General features: G+C 36.7%; 1 protein-coding gene across 4 annotated transcripts in view; it reads right to left on the reverse strand.

Annotated features, from left to right (window-relative positions):
* Positions 1 to 431: 431 nt before the first annotated feature.
* The window catches only part of cntln (centlein, centrosomal protein), a 158,457-nt gene continuing 139,412 nt past the window's right edge, over positions 432 to 19,476 (reverse strand). For 3 of the 4 annotated variants that reach the window (XM_059554072.1, XM_059554074.1, XM_059554071.1), the window contains 7 exons: positions 17,056 to 17,153; positions 15,194 to 15,320; positions 14,833 to 14,970; positions 14,302 to 14,487; positions 10,357 to 10,527; positions 9,874 to 9,948; positions 432 to 1,064 (listed from right to left, as the gene is read on the reverse strand). In XM_059554072.1, coding sequence (XP_059410055.1) covers positions 954 to 1,064; positions 9,874 to 9,948; positions 10,357 to 10,527; positions 14,302 to 14,487; positions 14,833 to 14,970; positions 15,194 to 15,320; positions 17,056 to 17,153 — 906 coding nt within the window. In that variant the 3' untranslated portion in view covers positions 432 to 953. The remainder of the gene's footprint in view (positions 1,065 to 9,873; positions 9,949 to 10,356; positions 10,528 to 14,301; positions 14,488 to 14,832; positions 14,971 to 15,193; positions 15,321 to 17,055; positions 17,154 to 19,476) is intronic. The other variant, XM_059554073.1, reaches the window with a different exon arrangement.

The following is a 19,476-nucleotide window of genomic DNA, read 5'->3' on the forward strand; positions in this document are numbered from 1 at the left end:
GCACCATAAAACTGTATATTTTTTACATATTCATTATCTCCATCTACAAATATGAAACCAGAAAATGCAGTGTTCAAATGTGAACCGAATTACTAAAATATAGGAAAAATGGTCTGGTCTCAGTTACGGTGATGAACATATTGCATAAAAGCAAATTAATGCAAAGATTTTAGTCCTATATTTTTGTTCATATAAACTTCTTCATCAAGTGCATTCTCATAAAATGTTTGTGGTTGCTTCACAACTCATTCAGTCACAAAACATAACTTCTAAATAATACACACTATCTGCATCAAGTTTATATATTATTTAAAATTGTGCAATATTATTGATAATTGAAAACAAGGATGCATAAAAAAAACTAATTAGCTAAAATAGCTAAAAACTAAAAAATATGACCATACAATCACACAAGAAAGAGACAAACAGGATGATGTGACCAGAATTTATTTAATTGTTTAAATATGATATTCTTGCAAAATGTTGGCAATGTAACTTCAGCCTTGATTTTGATTGACGTTTGTTGTGGCAACATAAACAGAGGTGTGAATTTACACTGACATGCTAATGTTTAAAATATGTGCAAGAAAAAACTATTCCACAATCATTTACATACAAGTAAAACATTAGATCAAATAAAGAAATAGTAATCTTTCCAACATTTGGTACTCAGTTTCTTTGCGATCTGTAAAATTAAGATAAAATACTTTTCGATTACTGTATCTTTTAACTACCAACCAGTCAATGTTTTTTAAAGGCCTTTCATAAAAATAATTTTAAGGTGTATCATTTTTCCACGAGTTTGTTGTGTGAGGCACAGGACTACAAGAGGGTTAGAGTAGAAAATGGGTGGAGTACTGTGTAGACAAGGGGCTTCCGCTGCCATGCAGGGCACACTCCATCTTACAGAAGTATTAGTCTCTTGCTCCCTCTCTGTCTTTTTTTTCCTCCGGTCAGGCGTTTTTGCTGACTGCAGCTGTAAGTGCAGCCAGTTCCTCTGTCAGCACTTTGCCCTCCTTCATCTTCACCAGCATGGCGTCCATCAGCAGGCCTGCAGAGGGGATCTAGGGAGAGAGAGAGAGGGGCAAAGAAAAGAAAAGCTGTCAAAAAGAAAAGAGGTTTTTTTTCCTTTGCCTTTTTTGACACAAGACAGCTTCTAGGGGATGTCTTTGGCTTTGATGACGACTCGAACCTGTGATGGAACTCAAGACTTCACTCTGATTAATTATGACAAGGAACAAATTCAAGGAACAGGTCACAAAGGCTTTTCTTATTTTGTGAAAATCTGAAACACATTTCCTCAAACAGTAAATGGGATTGTATTAAGGTTTGATTTGCTGCAACGCCACTCACGGCCTGCCACCACTCCTAGCGAAGCAAGGAATGAGGAAGGGATGCTAAACCCGCAATCTCTGTGTCTGTTCTACGCTACAGCCAGCACGGAGGCTGTGCTAACCTTTACTCTGACTTTATCTTTCTTCTTCCCCCCAAAACCTTCTCAAGGACTCTGTGGTAATTAGCATTGGGGATCAAAGGCCTGCATCATCCATAAATATTGAATTAAACTTTTCTAAAAGACACACAGTAACATGCATTTTTTATATTCTTCATTGAGCGACTTTGCACAGAAAAATAAATGGTTTTAACTCCGGCACAAGCCTGTGTGTCAGGCTGAAAAGAGAGAGGTGTAAACGCAAGTGCAAGAGAGATGCATCGCAAATGAAGAGGAAAGAAAGTCAGAGGGAGAAAAGTGTGCGTCTCATTAGGGAGAGAGGGAGCTGGGTTTTTCCCTGGGGCAGGTAGACTGAAGTAGAAGCCAGTCTCCGTGCTGACTTCATCAAAAGCTCGCTTGAGCAGTGCTAAACTTCAACTACAGAGAAAATGGTTGCAGGGGTTATGGCACAGGAATGCAATATTATTTAATTACTCTTAAAAATGTGCCATTTTATTGCACATTGCAGAAATGCTACAGCATCTGATGCCACGCTAGCCTGGGAGGCCTTAGTCACATCTTGGCTGTGCTCACTCAAACAGGCCCGCGGGGACGGCAGACTCCGTCATTATCATGTAACAGCTGCTTTAGCAGGTAATCTCCTCCCCTTAGACAGCCCTGGTGAGCTGTTCACTATTCAACAAAGCTCTCTTTTGGCCTGCGTTTTCATTAACACTCCCAGGAGTTGATTTGGAATTGACTGGCCTGGCCTGAGGAGAAGTGAAAAGAAAAAAAAAAAAACCTTGCAACAATATGAAGGTGTTTTATAGTCCAATTAAGTGACGCTGGTTTCATAGAATGTGAAGGTGCCTGGGGCGAAGCTACAGGCACAGTCACAAGACTCTCTGAGCTTCATCCCGCAAAGACACACACCCACACCCACACCCACGGATACTCTCTCTAAATGGACTGATCAGGCCTCTTTTGTTATCAGTCTTAAGAGAAGCTTTCGTGAGGACAATTTATGCACGAGCCAGGAGGAGATTTGCGTACAGTCAGCGAGATGTTTCTGGAAATCTACGCAAAGTGACACTGCAGTTTGAGTCAAATATCTGGCACTATAAAATAAAAAAGCACTGTTGCTTCCTGTGCGATAGAGATGCTAAAATCTGTTGGCAAACAGCTTTTCTGAAGCCACTTCCATACACCTTGATAAATTCTCCCCCATCTAGACCACCATGAAGTGTGGATGATTAATAAAAAAATTAAATAAATAAAAAAGTATGGCGTTCTATGGTCACGGAAGAATATAAAGCTGTCTGATCTTTGATCTTCGCAAAATTAATTTGAAATCAAAATTATTGAACGTGGGAATAACAAAAAAAATAAAATAATAATAATAATAAAAACAACAACCAAAACACCCAAGACCTACTAAAATCTGCATTTAATAAGAAGATAATGAATGTGTCACATGTGGGAAAACAAGAGATCAGGTAAGAAAATCAAGCGTAGCACCAATCTATTCTTCTGTGCCAGTAATTACCCACCCTGCAATGCCTTTCTTTCCATTCTCCCTTTCAAACCATTGGAGACCAATATGAAAGGGAATTGGACACTTGGGGCTACAGATACTTGTAATTAAAACTCCTTTTTTAAAATTTTGTTTCTTACATAGTCAGGTCTATACAACCTGAGCTGGTAGATCTGACCTAAATACACTGTAGAATAAATAGGGAGCACTCCCCAAGTCTTTGTTCCCTTTCTCTCTCATTAGGAACTGATGGAGGGGAGGGAGCAGAATGAGGATCAAACAATAGCATCAAGCTCAGAGCAGAGTGGTCTGTTGACGACGCTGTCATGTTGGGTTCACTGGTGCTTGACATCACCAGTACTGATGAATGCATAGGGAGTGACGGTCATTAGGTGGAAGGAGAATGATGTTCAGTAGTCAACAAGAGGTTCCACAATCTCCAGTTTAAAAGTCTGTAGATATGTATCCTTTGTATTGTATTTTATTGTTGGTTTCAAACAGGTTTGAAAATGAAAATTACTCTAAAAATGTCAAGTAGTTTAACCATAAAATAAAAAGTATACATGTTATGGTTTAATGATTTTTAAAATGTATTTATTTACAAAAATCATTAATTATTCATTCACGCATATCTGTTTTTTGGGGGGAAGTCAACCTACAGTATAACCTGCATTAACATGACTTTTTCTTTTTTACTCAATGTGATAGTTTGTAATATTAAATTCTTTTAATGAGGCTATTTATTTCATTATGATATAACATTTAACTAAATCTAGAACTAAAGCAAAAAACTATTCAAATACATTTCAGTAATAGAAATAAAGATGAAAGACAACAATGTAAATATCAGGATGAAAAACAGAAAAACTACAATGCATTAAAAATACTATAAATGTATACACATACTAAAATAAAACTGATGCCCCCTACCAATATTAATTCAGCAATTAAAAACATTCTTGACATAGAAGAGGTGTAGTCAAGTCACCACGTTTATGTTTTCTAAATGATAATGCTAAACAAATTAAAGAATAGTAAAAAAAAAAAAGGTTAAATAATGGGGGCTTGAAAATTTGTGCAAGGGAAATAAGCTGTTAAGTATTGGCTCCAAGATAAAAAAGAAGAAGCTGACATAAATATTTCTGTGGGCTGCAGCTCTGCCAATTCCAGTCACTGCTTTAATTGCAGTGACTGGAATTGGCAGAGCTCCAGCACTGCCAGCAATTAAATTAAGTTTACATAGTGCCACACAGAGGTGGAAAGTAACGAATTACATTTACTCGCGTTACTGTAATTGAGTAGCTTTTTTGTGTACTAATACTTTTTAAAGTAATTTTTTAAATCTGTAATTTTACTTTTACTTAAGTATATTTTGTTTGAAGTATTGTACTTCGCTACATTTTGAAACACATTAATTACTGAGTAAAAAAAAAAAAAAAAAGAAAGAAAAAAAAAAACGCTCCCTGGAAACTACGTCAGTAAATAATGGGCAGGAGGGCAAACTGGCGCTAAAATCACAAGAAAGATGCAGATGGACAAAACAGGCGTTAGTGGTGCAGACACCGCTGAAAACGAAACCCCGTCATATTCTGAAGTTTAACTCGAAGGAAATGAAGTGAACCCCTGGCCATATGTATGCTCTATTATGCAGTGTAAGCTGTACTTGCCTAGGAAGACCAAACTAGCAGCTTATAAAATCTCGACAAAACATCAACCCTGCGCAAGAATGTAGAGGTAAGCTAAATAATTGCATCGTTGTATTGGTGGTTAAAATGAAGCTTTGACATTTTAGCAAGAGGTTTTGCACAAATTAGCTAAAAAGACCGTGGTGAGTGTGCTATTTTTGTTTTAATGATGTGCGCGCGCATTTATAGTGCGTTCTTTCACTGTGTGATTCAGTCTCCTAAAATGCATTTAGAATGATCACAAAATTGAAGATATAGGGGCAGAAAATTCACATAATTACATAATTTCATATATTAAATCAAAATCACACAAAGAATGCCATCGTTTCCTCCAAAAATCATCATGAATATATACATACATATATATAACAGTTCAGTAAACAAGTTAATTAAGAAACTTGCGTTTTAGACACCATATTGCCTTTTTAGCTCTATTTCTACAACAGAAAATAATTCCAAACACAGCCACCAAAGCACAGTTTTGCGTCTCTGAGCAACGTGACAGTGTTTCGTTCCTGAATGAATCAACCGTTTAAATGATTCGGTTCAATCGCAATGACTCACTTATTAACAGTGACTTGCTGACACATACTGGCCATTTTAATTTCACATTTAAAGTATCTTTTGATTTTTTTAAATAATTAATTTCTTATCATTTCAAATGAGTATTCAACATTTTATGTCTTGTATATCAAAACATTATTCATGCATTGGTAACTGCAGGTTAAATGCATTCTTGTCCTGCACTAAACAGTGTAATACATCTAAATGCCACTTCCAATGAATCTTCTGCATTTCCTCTGCATTAAAAGATGAGTTTGTTGATACTGATTTGCCTGGTAACAGCCCAAATGTTTTATTATTCTAAATAACTGATTCCTTTAATTAAAAACAACTAGTTTGAGATTAATAGACCTATCCCAGGGGTGTCAAACTCAGTTCCTGGAGGGCCATAGCCCTGCAGAGTTTAGTTCTAACCCTGCTCCAGCACACATATCATGTAGTTTTCAAATAAACCTAAATGATTAGATTAGCTGGATCAGGTGTGTTTAATTAGGGTTATATCTAAACTGTGCAGGACTGTGGCCCTCCAGAAACTGAGTTTGACACCCTTGGCCTGTCCCATTTTGACTCCCTCCCACTGTTAAAATGTAACTAAGTAATTTTTACTCTGAGTAAAGTTTAAATGAGCTACTTTTTACTTTTACTTGAGTAGATTTTTAGACTGGTACTTTTACCTGTACTTAAGTAAAATTTCATTAATGTAATGGTACTTTTACTTGAGTAGAATATTTTTGTACTCTTTCCACCTCTGGTGCCACATTCCTTCAGCATGTAGCCCATATATATGTCAAATAATGTGGAAAATCTCAGTGTAAGTGTCCTCGGTGTAAGCCTAACGGAACAGAAATAATACAGCCGGAATTACAGATTTCCGATCCAAATTCTGCTGGTCATGAATCAATACGAGAATGGAGGGGGGGGGCATGACTTCTGAAATGACTCTGTGCTGTCGGGCCGAGATGAATGTGGTTGATAAATGACTAGAGGCAGGGTGGCTCAGGTCATTAGCTTTAACAGTTATTTCCATCTCTTCATAAAGGCTGTGGTGTTATAATTTACCTCTAGTCAATAATTAGGAATCCACAAATAAACGCAAGCAATTAAATGTCTACTGCTACTGGGCGAAGAGGGTCCCTGGGCTAGATAAGGGTTTGCGGGTGGACACTCAGGATAGAATGGGTTGTTCACGGCCTGACACGTTAAGCCGCAGGGAGCACTGTGGACTAAATGCTTATAGGTTGGTGATGTTATTCCCAGGTTGTGACCCTCAAGTGAGGAAGTGTTGTTGTCTCATTAAGAGAGAAGGGAATGAGTTTAGAGGTGCATGGAGCACGTTGTGGCAAGTAAAGGGGAAATAAAAAGCGAGATATCCAAAGAGAGAGAGATATGTTCATTAATGTTATCTGAGGCTAGCAAAGCGGAAACACTCTGTGGCAAAGGCAACAGATCAGAAGCAACAGCCCGTAAGCTTTTGTGTGATTTCCTTTCCTGCACGACTCAGACAGGCAGATAAAATGACATGAGAGTGAAAGGCACCTCTTCAAAATGCGCTCACCGAGTCCCAACATTATTCTGACATGCATGAGCTTGTTACGTTGACATGTGGCACTGGAGTGATGGCTGTGGTATTGACAGGGCCACAGCAGTAATAGGAAGTCATCACAGTAGTTCCGCCATTAGTGGCTGACAGTGACAGCTCCCGCTATACACATAGACTGACAGGCGAGAGAAAGGACCTTGCTTAGGTATCTCGCACACACACACAAAACCCCATATTGCCAATCCTGATTTTCCACAAAAAAGGCCATAGTGCTGACACATAACACCCATGGAACTTCGCATACATCAGTGGTTTTGCAGTATCGTGTAAAGATCAAACAACCTAGGCTCATTGAAAAAATATGCCTCTAACTACATTTTTACTCTAAATTACCAAAAAGACCTGTACGTATAAAATGAACACAAGAGGGCATTAAAAGACCAGCAATTAATATTCATATTTACATAATCTGTGATAACGGGCAGGCTATTGATTAATGCTTATTTTTTGCACAATACTAAGCTATAGTACACAATACTAGGACCTCAAAATGCTCTTTACCATAGGGCGTGACTTGTAAACCAATAAATAAACAAACAGAAATTTTTACATTTCATCGCACAACGGTAAACGTCCCCATAGCTCACCTGGTCCAGCATTACACTATCAGTGAGGAACGCTCGGGTAGGACTCCCTTGAAACAGGGCTCAAAGACTTGTAGAAGCAAGCTAAAATGGTTGTTTCAGCAACTGTGTTAAAGTCGGTTGCGTTTTGAGGATTAACCTTTTATTGTCACTTACCAGGGATTTCTTTTCTGAACTGATGCGTACGAGAATCAACATAAACTAAATGCTGCCAGAATCACATTCTTCTATATTAGCTGAACATTTTAGAGCCCCTTCTCTGGACATATTCAATTCAAAAGTGTCATGAAATGTGCAACTCACAATGTAATATCAATTTGCAGCAATGCCGCCACAGGCGCGTTTTTACAATGAGCTTGGGATGTGATCAAAACATGCAAGTACAACATAAACAAATTGCAACATTGACCTAGTGGTCTGTTTCTTCCTTCCCCCCGAAAAGAGAACATAAAAAAGCTCACCTGCCAATAAACTCACTTGATCACTAGTCAGAGGAAGAGTCACCCTCCCTGTGGAGCGCGTTAGGAGACGGAGGTTATAAAAAAAACAGGATGAGCATGTTGAAAGAAAGGAAAAACTAACTCGCGGGTCACCATGTTGGTGTCAGTGCACCTCCTTGGGGACTCAGCCTGGTCTCAGTCTTGTCATACAGCGAGCAGTTGCGTCGGCCGAGTCGAGAAAACGTCGATAGCAACTTGCCTGTGAAGAGTCTCCTGCGGGCCGCTGCTCTGTTTGTGTGTATGTCTATGTGTATGTATGTGAGTGTGTCAATAGCAGCCTGCTGGTGGAGAGTCTCTAGTGGAGCTTGGCTCAATCTCTCTGCATCTACAGACCTGCCAGATCAATACTTGGCCCACCACTAACAAGCTGCTTCGGGGTCTAACGGCCCAGCAGAGGAAGCAAGAGATAGGGAGAGAGAAAAAGAAGGCGAGAAAGAGACTGAGCTGCCTGATGGCAGTCTTCAGAGTCCTCTAAAGTGTCCAGCGGCGAGAGGCAGAGATGTGCAGACCGGGTATAGACAGGTCACAGAGGTCATAGGTCAAAGCCACTAGCAATGTAGTGACACGTCAGAGCCTGTGAATCATACTAGATGCACCTTTGAGGCTGACAGCCAAACACACACACACACATGGAGGATAAACAAAAAAATACTTTAATGATCTCCTAGATATTACTGCTAAGAGATTTAATTTTAATCATAACAAATAATCACTGCATGTGAAAATAAGCTAAAGTTTGGAATTTGGAGTAACTCATGTGCTAATTCAGTCAGTCTTAATATGAATAACATGAATATTTGGCGTGAGCAAGATTTTGAATTTGGAAACAATGGTTTCTTATTGAGGCTTTTCACACCGGGAGCTACGTTTTTTTTTCTTTGTTGACTGTGTTGATTTTATTTTTTATTTTTTCACTAGCGATGAAGCACACCAACCAGAAAGATTTGAGCTCTGGTTAATGTCTTTGGAGTTCCGGCAAATACACATATCAGAACATTTGGTGGTGCTCATGCACTAAAAACTGGACAATGGAGCAGCAGCCTTCACACTCCATACACGTTAAGCCTAATCTTGAAAATTTCTCTAAATAAAATGTTTACAGTTCGCTTTACAATACACGCATAACGTACAATTAGCCAATGGTTTGAATAAAATATTACTCAAACTCCCCATCAATATTCTTTTGTCTGTATTTTTGCATATAATTACACATTGAATTACTCCAACATTCTTTCACCACAATTTTATTTGTTGACTTTGCATGAATTACCTTTTTAATAAATAAAATGAAGAAAAGATTAAAATCATTTTAAATAATTAATGCATTGTATTGTAGTTAATGCTTACAGTTCTGGGTGTGAACTGAGTTTAATAATTTATTTTTATATTTTTGCATATATTTTTGCACTTATATATTTGCATTGTACATAAGAAATTGGACAGAGGTAAATTTCCGCAACATTCTTCTCACTTGCCAATTTGTTTTTAGAATTGTATATTAAAAATCTAAACAAATTCTGCAAATCTATAATAACTATATAATATCTTTAATAACACAAATTTTGACAACATTAATGGACCAATGTTTTTGCTGTTGACCTTTAATGATAAAATTATTTACTTTAGCTAAACATTACACGTTACATCTGTTTTTTGATTATTGTTTAAAAAAATTATAGTCCTGAGCTACTCATGCTTCTGTTCTTCAGCTGACAAATGCATACACATCGCACCATCTGTTGTATCGTGATTTTGCTTTCTGTTCAGTCTGACAAATATAGACCAGTGAATAGACCATTCATCTGTGATTTGTTTCACTTTTTAATGGTGTGAAAGGGCCTTAAAAGATTAATATGTTCATTTTAAAATCTGCAAGATATGTTTGAAAAAGGTGAATTACACTAAAAGCACCACATAAACAAAATTATGAATACTGAAGAAAAAAAAAAGTATGAATTGCCGATTAAATCAAACCTGCTGCTGAAGGATGTGTTGTACATGTTCAGCCCAATCCGTGTCTGGCCCACGACCCACAAACGCCTCCTCACACTGCAAATCACAAAACATGGCCGGAAATGCTGTTAAAAGCCACAAAGACTAAACTTAAGCTTCTTTTGTGTGGGTGTGTAAGAGCACCATGGTGTCACTGGATGAACCCAAAAGTGGTTTAACTTATACATGTAGAAATTATATATATATTTATACACACACACACACACACACACACACACACACATATATATATATATAAACGAAATAAAAATAAAGCACAATATACGTACAATTTTGGCAGTTCTAATCAGAATATTCACACGTACTTATCATGCCAAACAAATGTTTGATTGTCAGTAATAATAATAATACAACTTGAGTGTTTGTTTGAGATTTATTTTTCCATTTGTAATTCCCATGTTATTCTGTAGCTATACAGTAAGTTTTGTTATCCACAATACTTACCTCATCTGTGTCCAGCATGTTCACCAGGTCTGTTTCTGTCATGTTGAGGATAGATGCTGCTTTTACTAGTGAGCATTTAGACATTCTGTTTCCTTCTCTTTCACTCTTTTTCTTCCTCGTCAAACGGGCTTTAATATCCTGCACATCCTGTGCCAATTGATTAGCAAGTGCCTTATCAATAAAAATAGAAAGAAAAAAATACATAAGCATAAACACATTTTCTGTAATAGTACAATATAGGTATAATAGATATAAATATATAATGAATGTGGTGTGTTAAAGAACTCAATGATAGGGATGCTTTTATTGAATTGAGAGCGGCCTGAATGAAGAGCCGAATGCTCCGTGACTTTTGACGCACTAAGATTTTGAAGGCTCTCGTGTTGATTTGGAAAGGAATTGCACAGAGATGCCAAGCTCTTAAAAAACACACATTTGATTTATTAGATTTTTTTTGTATGGCACATATTATATGAGACATTCTCAGAAGAGTGTAAATAATGAGGAGACGAGAGGCTCTTAAAATGGCAGTGGGGAACGGTGGATCTTATTCTTTGTTGCGCCCGTTGAGGGCAAAGCTAAATGGGAGATGTTGCTAAATACTGAGAGACAATTAAATGTTAAAGCTGCCACTGTACATGAGAAAGTCAATAAAGTCAGCTCCCCTTTGTTTCATTTTCAGCTTATTGATTGTAGCAATAATCTCTTGTATCATTCCCCATAAGCCTTGTGAAAACCTGACCTTGGAATGGACAGTCTGTGTGTGTGTGATTCCTGCATGGTCCTGCTTAACTCACAGAAGTATAAGTGAGAGCAATCACACGCGGTTGATCAGAGCAGTTCTTTGGGGCATGCTCCATTTCCCACATCTCCCCATCACTGTTATTTGTTTCATAAAGCCTTCATCATAAATACTTCAAATGGATCTTCATTATATTTCAGGGGATGCTATTGGATTACATAAAGGCTAGTCTTGCGTCCTCTTGTTCACACACTGCGAATGTGCATCGATGCCATTAAAAACTAAAGCAATTTAACTAGCAAATGTCTGTCAGTTGTGAACTCTATAACAATAATCTATGTTCATTTGGGTGTGGGGGGTATTAGGTGTACTTCAAAGTAGAGGTGACTTGACATACTGCAATGATACGTAAATGTGTTTGCTGCCAAGAACAACAACAACAAAAAAGCTATTTTAAGAGACTCATTGACCTTGACATACAGTCATGAGGGTGTTCATTTCAGCTTTTTTCTCTGATATTTTAACAAAGCATCTCCACTGCATAGTTTATATATATATATATATATATATATATATATATATATATATATATATATATATATATATAGAAGAACTGTACATTGCACAAAATATGCTTTTAAATTTTCTTTTATTCACTGTCCACCCAGAACAAATAGTACAAAAGAAAGAAAAATAACAGAATAAAACTATAATTATAATAATAATAAAATACACCTAAAATATTTTTTTTGAAAATGACGATAGACAACAGCTGGGAAATTAAAATCCATGCCAATATACATGGGTTTTATATTTCAACTTACAATTTTAGTTTGGAGGGAGAGTTGTACCTTTTTTTAAAATAGAAATTCATTGTGTTTGATTCCAAGGCATGGTTTTTAGTTAATATGTTATTTTCTCAAATTTCAAAAACAGCATTACAATTCACAATGGAACTGTTGGGGGTTTGCTTTAATTTCTAGTCAAGTTGTATTCTTCTCTGCCAAAACACTTACAAAAGCATGAGCGTTTTTTTTGGACATGACCATCTTCACCTTCATTTTCTTACTAAATGCAAAAATTTTCTATATTCTCTAATAAGAATTTCATCCTTTAAGTTATTATTATTTTTTATGACATCTGGACAGTTAAAATATTAAAATCAATTTTAATTCAGAAATTAATAAAATGTTCATTAATGAAGAGGTCTATTCAACAGATTAAAAAAAGAAAAGAACATCATGTCATTAAGTTATACAGTTAATAATTAAATATAAAATGTATTTAACTTATTTTCTCCTGAACTCCTATGAGCAGGGGTAAACACACTATACATCTGTCTTAAGGTTGAAAAATGTTCTACAAATGCCATGTCAATGAATATTATGCAGCAATACTATTAACACGCAATACGTGCGAGTGAAAATTTAAAGAGTTCTTTACATAATCATTTTTAGAGGTCCACAACATGAGAAAATTCCTGTGAAATTTAGATAAATTGGTCAATGCGAACTTTCACTTCCCTTTTGCTTTACATTTACATACACTACATAAACATTATTAAACCTGCAACATTCAAAATTCAACAGAGGGATGCCCAACTCATCAACAAATTGTCAAAAGTGCATATGACTTTATTTAAAGCTTAATAGATATTCACTTTCACTAGTCAAAGGGTAGATTCAATTGACCTAAGCCCAGTGCGCAGAAAAATCCGGAAAGAGATTAAGTGAATTTATCACATGCTCTGCACAGCTACCCTGGCTGCTTCTCGAGAGCCAGCTGAGCTGCAGGATAGTGTGATGGGGGCCAAGAGGAGAAGGGTTCTTACCCACAATCACCGTAGCCACTGTGCCAATTTAGCAGAGAAGGATTAGAGAAGCGGAGGAGAAAAATTCCTCTTTAAATGACTTACCTGCATTAAACCACGCTGGATTGTATTAGAAGATAAACTGCTAAGGAAATTACTGAAAAAATAAATTAGACTTTATCTTAAATCTTTCGTGACATTTGGCATTTTTCACTCTCAACACCACTTGAATGGGGAAAGTAAATGCTTACCAGCAGCACAAGTAAACGCTGGATAGGGCTGTTTTAATGAGGTGTCTTAATGACTTCATGTTATACTAATCTAGCACGCTGTCTTAAAGATGACTTTATTACTGCAGCAAGCATTTAATGCAATTTGAAATATTCCTCCAGTTTAAATGCATGAAATCATTCCTATTGCACCTGCACTATAATACACTACATGCTATCAATTACTCATGGCCACAGACATTTGCATAATTCAAACAAAGCTCTTCGGTGGATCCCCAAAAGGCATTATAATCATCCCAAAAGATCCGCCTTGAAGCTTCCTGACAGATTGGCATGTTCAAAGCTCATCAATCCATGACAGGGGGATGTAGGCCAGAGAGCTGGGCCGTCTACGGGGACCATCATTAACACACTAGCATGAATCAGCTACAGGTTAACTATGTTGACTATACGAAACCACAGGCTACAAAAACATGCTGGATTTTGATGACAGATCTTTGCAAAAGAATTTTAGAATCAAATCCATTTTTTTTTCTCTAGGGCCTGTGTATCGATCATACCTTGCATCTAACACCCCGTTTACACATTCTGTTTCAGGTGATCTGATCACAAGCGGAGTGTGGTAAATAAATGTGTTGTGATCTATTTGCTGAAACCACATTCATAGATAAAAAAAAATGCAAATGACCTTGTTGCATTTGCAATGTAAACGCTAGTCTGTCCTGACAGGGCATCAGCAGCTACCTACTCACACGTCAATCAACCGCCATTTACATTTTTTTTACTGGTTACGTTTTGGTAAGCTTTTTTTTTTTTTAATAACTGATAATGTAAATATAAATATGCAAAGTATGAAATTCTTCAGAATGCCTGATATCAACTTTTTTCAACACACAACTTCTTGAAAAAATACATTTTCATATTCTTTAAAATCAATTCATTTTTTTTTCCCTTCATCATACTCTGACCTATATGATCTATTTAGCCACAAATAATGACTTTTTGATTCAATCACAAGTGATCATAGGAGAGATATTTGAGACGCGTTACTTCCAGGTGTAAACAGTAATATGTTTCAGCTGATTGGATTGATCAAGACTTAAATAAACACCAAGTGTAAATGGCCTAAAATGAAAACAAAGACAAACTCAATGTTCAGATACCTCAATAAAGGTGTGGAACTGGTGCAGCTGGGACTCGGTGAGAGTGAGCTTTCTCTGCAGTGTTTCCAGAGCCTGAGAGCTCTGCTCGGCCAAACCATGCATCTGTTTAGACGCAGTCTGCTCCAGCTCAGCCATGGCCTGATCGCGCTCGCTTATGCGCACCTGGAGGATGGCCACTCTCTGCTCCTGGGGATGTGTAAACAGAAATCAGAAATCTCACTAAAATAAACACTTAAAATAACTTCTAACAATTTCATGAATTATTACATTACAAATAGATAACAGATGTATATAATAGATATCTAGTAAAATAACAATGAACCCACAGATCAATAGCAGAAGATTAAATGAAAAGTATGGCATTGGGGCCAAACATCAAATGAGACTGATGGTAATTACTGTAGGTGAATCATAAAAAAGAAAGAAAGACAGAAACCCACAATACAGTGCAGGATAAGCAACAGTAAAAAAAAAAAAAAAAAAAAAAAGGAACATTAAAAATTACTGAGTGATGAATACATGCTCTTGAACCTTTTTCTGAAGCTGTTCTTTGAGCTTTTGGCTGGTTGTCTCATGCTGTTTTTTTTCTGCAGTGGCAACTGTCAATCTTCTCTTTAGAGAGTCGACAAGGGCTTTCCGGTTAGTTGACTCATCGGTGAGAGATTTCATCTAAAAAAGAAAAGCAATTGTTATTAAATAAGAGTGGGGTCGCTGAGACCGAAAATTCAATTACTTCAATATTTTTAAACAGACAGTGAAATGTGGAAGCCTAGGAAGTTCAGACTCTGGATGAGTGACACAATCAATAACGGTAGAGAGAATAATTAATTCCAGGTTGCTCCAAGGCTGTTGCCATGGTTAGTACAGTATCTGTTGTTTGAGCAGGACCTACTTTCTTCTCCAAGTCTTCAGTCAATGCTCTATGGCTCCTTTCGGAGTCCTGGCAAATCTTTACTCTGCACCTAAGATCCTCCACCAGCTGCCTTTTCATCGTCACATCCCTCTCTAAAACACCAACCCTGTATGCAAGCATATACACATAAACATAATTTTTTTTTATTTCAAGAACATACAAATTTTTATTTTATTTTATTTTTTTATGTGGATACGCTCGCTTTAAAAATTAACAAATGGAAATTAATAATTAAACAGAGAGAAAACAAATAAAATGCCAGCAGTATTGTAACCAGATTCCTACTAAATAGTTTAAACATCTACACATTTCTGACATATAAAAGTGTTGGAATATGTTAACATTTGAGGGCTGTTTTATGGACTGCCTCCTTGACCAGAGCTGCTGTGATGATGAGTAAAGGTCTTTTAAATAAATATCCTCAAATTCCAGAGAGAGAGAGTGCCTGAAGCAAATGCACTGAATAAATGTGAGAGCTTCTTATTGGAGTGACATTAAATTAAATAAGACTGGGTGGCCTGGGGAAATGGAGTCAGGTTACCCAACAGCCATTAATGAGAAAACCCATATTGACCCCGCTATAGAGTGGACGAAGCGTTTCTCCTGTTGACTTACAGCCACACTTCACTCATCCTCCCCCACTTCACTCCATCTTTCCCAAAGCTCAAGAGAGCAAATGGCAATTAGATCTATAACATTTATTTTAGGGGTAAGCTCGCTTAAAAAGAATAGCAGGATGGTGATACTGATGACTGGCGTGAGCCTCAAAACAGCTACTCTATGGATGTCTGGCTCACTAAATTGTTTGAACGCTTTTCTTCGCACTCTCCACTTTGTCTCTTTGGTGTTGAGGTGCTAGATTGCTAATTCAGAATGCATTTTGGATGCTAATACAGTTGTAAGTGCTTTCATAGATCATGGATTCACAGTTTGCAGTAGAAAACAAAGGAGATGAATACATTTATGATATGGAAAGACAACAGGCGGCACATGAAAGGCAGGCCTTTATGAATAAGGCAGAGACCTCTGCGCCGGATATTGACTCAGGACATGGCAGCATGCTTTGAAATTCACTTTTTTTGAAGGCAGTGCAGCAGATGTTTTTTTTACAGCGTCTAGACATGTATTTCATTTAAACAAGCTGCGTGGTGCAAGGCGGCTTCTGCTCACAGGGACTCCTCATCTGTGATTTCACATGTTGTCACAGACTGGAAGTGAAACCCCAGAGTTTTACGTGTCTGACTGCGGACTCACCATGCGACATTCACACACTTCTAAGAGAGTACATCTTAAAAAAAAAAACTATCCTCAATCCATATCTTTGTTTTCCTGTAGGGATGTGAACGTACTTGAGAGGAGAAATTGCAAAAAAAAAGGTATTTGCCTTAATGGATGATTCTTTTGCACTTGTTTCAAGCAAAACCACACTAAATGTTTTTTTTTATAATAACAGCCATTTTTTATCCCACTGAGATGGCTTGACAAGAGTAATGCGGAAAGAAAGAAATGAAGGAAGTAAAAAGGACAGAGAGAAGGCAACCAGTTAACACAACATACTGTCAGACTCGGTGCCCAGGGCAAGACATCTTATGACGATAGTGCATAACTACATGGGAAGGAAATTACAGCTCCTGTCACCATCTCTTTCTGTCTTCTAGTATGTATCTCTATACGCAGCCGGTTTCATGGTTTTAAGAATCTACGAATGGTGTTGAAGTCTGCCACATGGTGGAATCAGACACTGCAAATATGACCCAGAGCACGAGAAAAAGAAATAGAGGGTGAAGAAGTGAGAATACCTCAAGACTAAGAAAGAAAGAGAGGGGATAGAAAGCATTTACCTCTCGTGCAGTTCCTTCAGTGTCTGATCTCTTTCATCTAACTGAGCCCTCAGGCTCTTGTTAGCAGCAGTGTGTTTGCTCATCTCACTGCTGGCATTCTGTGGAGAGAAAGAGTCGCACATTTATCCTATCATCTGATATCCCATTGTGCAGGACTCATTTATGAATCCTGAGCTATCGGGATGCTTAATGTGGATGCTGTTTCACATCTGTTTCACAGAAATATACACATCTACATATGTCCTGTGTATAGGCATATGGTCAATGATGTGACTTTAATTTTTTATTCAGATCTTTGAGGTAATAATAAAAAATATATATATTTATATGTACAATTATATATGCATTTTTGTAAGGCTTTAACCAAATAAATGTTTAGGTGATATAACAGTCAGGATATTGTAATAAAGTAAAATGTTTGATTAAAATTTAAAACAAAGTTTAATTATGTACAGTATTTTGATATATATTTTATTTTATTTCTTAAAAAGGAATATTTTAATAAAATGGTAAATCTTTGAAGAAAAAAAGTTCAAAGCCAAATCAAAGTCAGCAAAATGCAGGAAATCTATGTGTTATCATGACAAGAGAACCATAAAGGAAATAATAAAACAGGAAATTATTTCAGTTTTAATAATAACTAACAGAGAGGCCCCGCTGTACAACCTGCTGACCTTTTTATGAAAAGGCAAGGGTGGTCAAATGGAGTAACATGAAAATTGGTAATTTATAATTTGCAAATAAACAAACACAAAAAGCAAAAATAAAAAAAGTAATTTTAATTTTTTTATTAAATGATTATGATATATATATATCATGAATCAAATCAAGAAAAAAATTAATTTACTTAATGGTTAATCTCCATCTGTCATTTGTTTAGAGCCAGTGATCTAAATTTTGGTTTGGAAATTGGTTTAAACAATTTTTTTTTAATAGAAAATACAGAAATACAATAACAAATGCGTTCTGAAGTAGACTTTTTTTCATTTCTCCTTTTCATCATCTCAGACATCCTTATTTGTCACTAAATCTTATATTATGTATTGTAGCACTGTATATTTATCATTTATAGCATTATTTATTATACTGGGTTTTGATCTATTTAGTGGCAGATTTGTTCAAACTCTGTGAATGTATGTCAATGTAAGAGGCACACTGAAAACTCTGACAACAGATTGAGCTGGTGGGATGCCTGTGATCATGTGAATGATGGATATTTGTATGTACACCTTGTCTTTAGTTGAAAGGAATGGAGGACTCGTAGCACACATCCTGACTGCATATAACACACACCCACACACACTCTCCTGTCTCTTGAACATGACACTACCATTGAGACCAACACAAAAATATAAAGAGCAGTGCCAGACCCCATATATCAATTTATTGATATTATAGACCAAAAACTTGTTTATAGGGAGAAAAAGAAAAGAAGAAAAAAGAGATAGAAAAAAATTCTGTTCAAATGGAGTCAAATCTACCATTTCAATGCATGTTTGAACTTTGTTTCAAGTTTCAGCTTGTATGTTCTGGCCATCAAACCATGCATGTCTTTATTTTTCAATAAACAGAGTGTATAAATAATATAATCCATCTATCTTCCTTTAGACAGAAATGCAAAGATTAAACAATGAAAGTGTTTCTATTTTCAAATAGAATTATTTCGTTTTAAAGCAGTAATTTAAAGCTTTCTAAATATAAATATATATAATTTCTGTGAGGCAATTCGCTGAGTTTAGGTTCATCATTGTGAAGCGCTCCTGTTCAAGCTTGAGACGGCAGAAAGCACTGTTTACTTTATTTTATAAAAACACAACGTATTGTTGATATTGTGAGTGCACACAAATAAAACTAGACCCTTTATAGTTTAGAATAATGTAGTACTCTTACCTTTATGAGCAAAAATGACTGCGTATTTTAAGTTGTTTTCACTGCTAGAAAAAACAAACAAACAAACAAAAAAAAAAAAACTGTGCGTACCCTCGGAAAAAAATAATTAATAAATTTATATATTATGTATTTTAATGTTGAATATATGTTATATAAATATATGAAGTGAAGTGAAGTGACATTCAGCCAAGTATGGTGACCCATACTCAGAATTTGTGCTCTGCATTTAACCCATCCGAAATGCACACACACAGAGCAGTGAACACACACACACACACTGTGAGCACACACCCGGAGCAGTGGGCAGCCATTTATGCTGCGGCGCCCGGGGAGCAGTTGGGGGTTCGATGCCTTGCTCAAGGGCACCTAAGTCGTGGTATTGAAGGTGGAGAGAGAACTGTACATGCACTCCCCCCACCCACAATTCCTGCCGGCCCGGGACTCGAACTCACAACCTTTCGATTGGGAGTCCGACTCTCTAACCATTAGGCCACGACATCCCATATGAAATGTAGGACATATATATATATA

This window comes from Carassius carassius, chromosome 7 (assembly GCF_963082965.1).
Source record: "Carassius carassius chromosome 7, fCarCar2.1, whole genome shotgun sequence".
Lineage (NCBI taxonomy): Eukaryota > Metazoa > Chordata > Actinopteri > Cypriniformes > Cyprinidae > Carassius > Carassius carassius.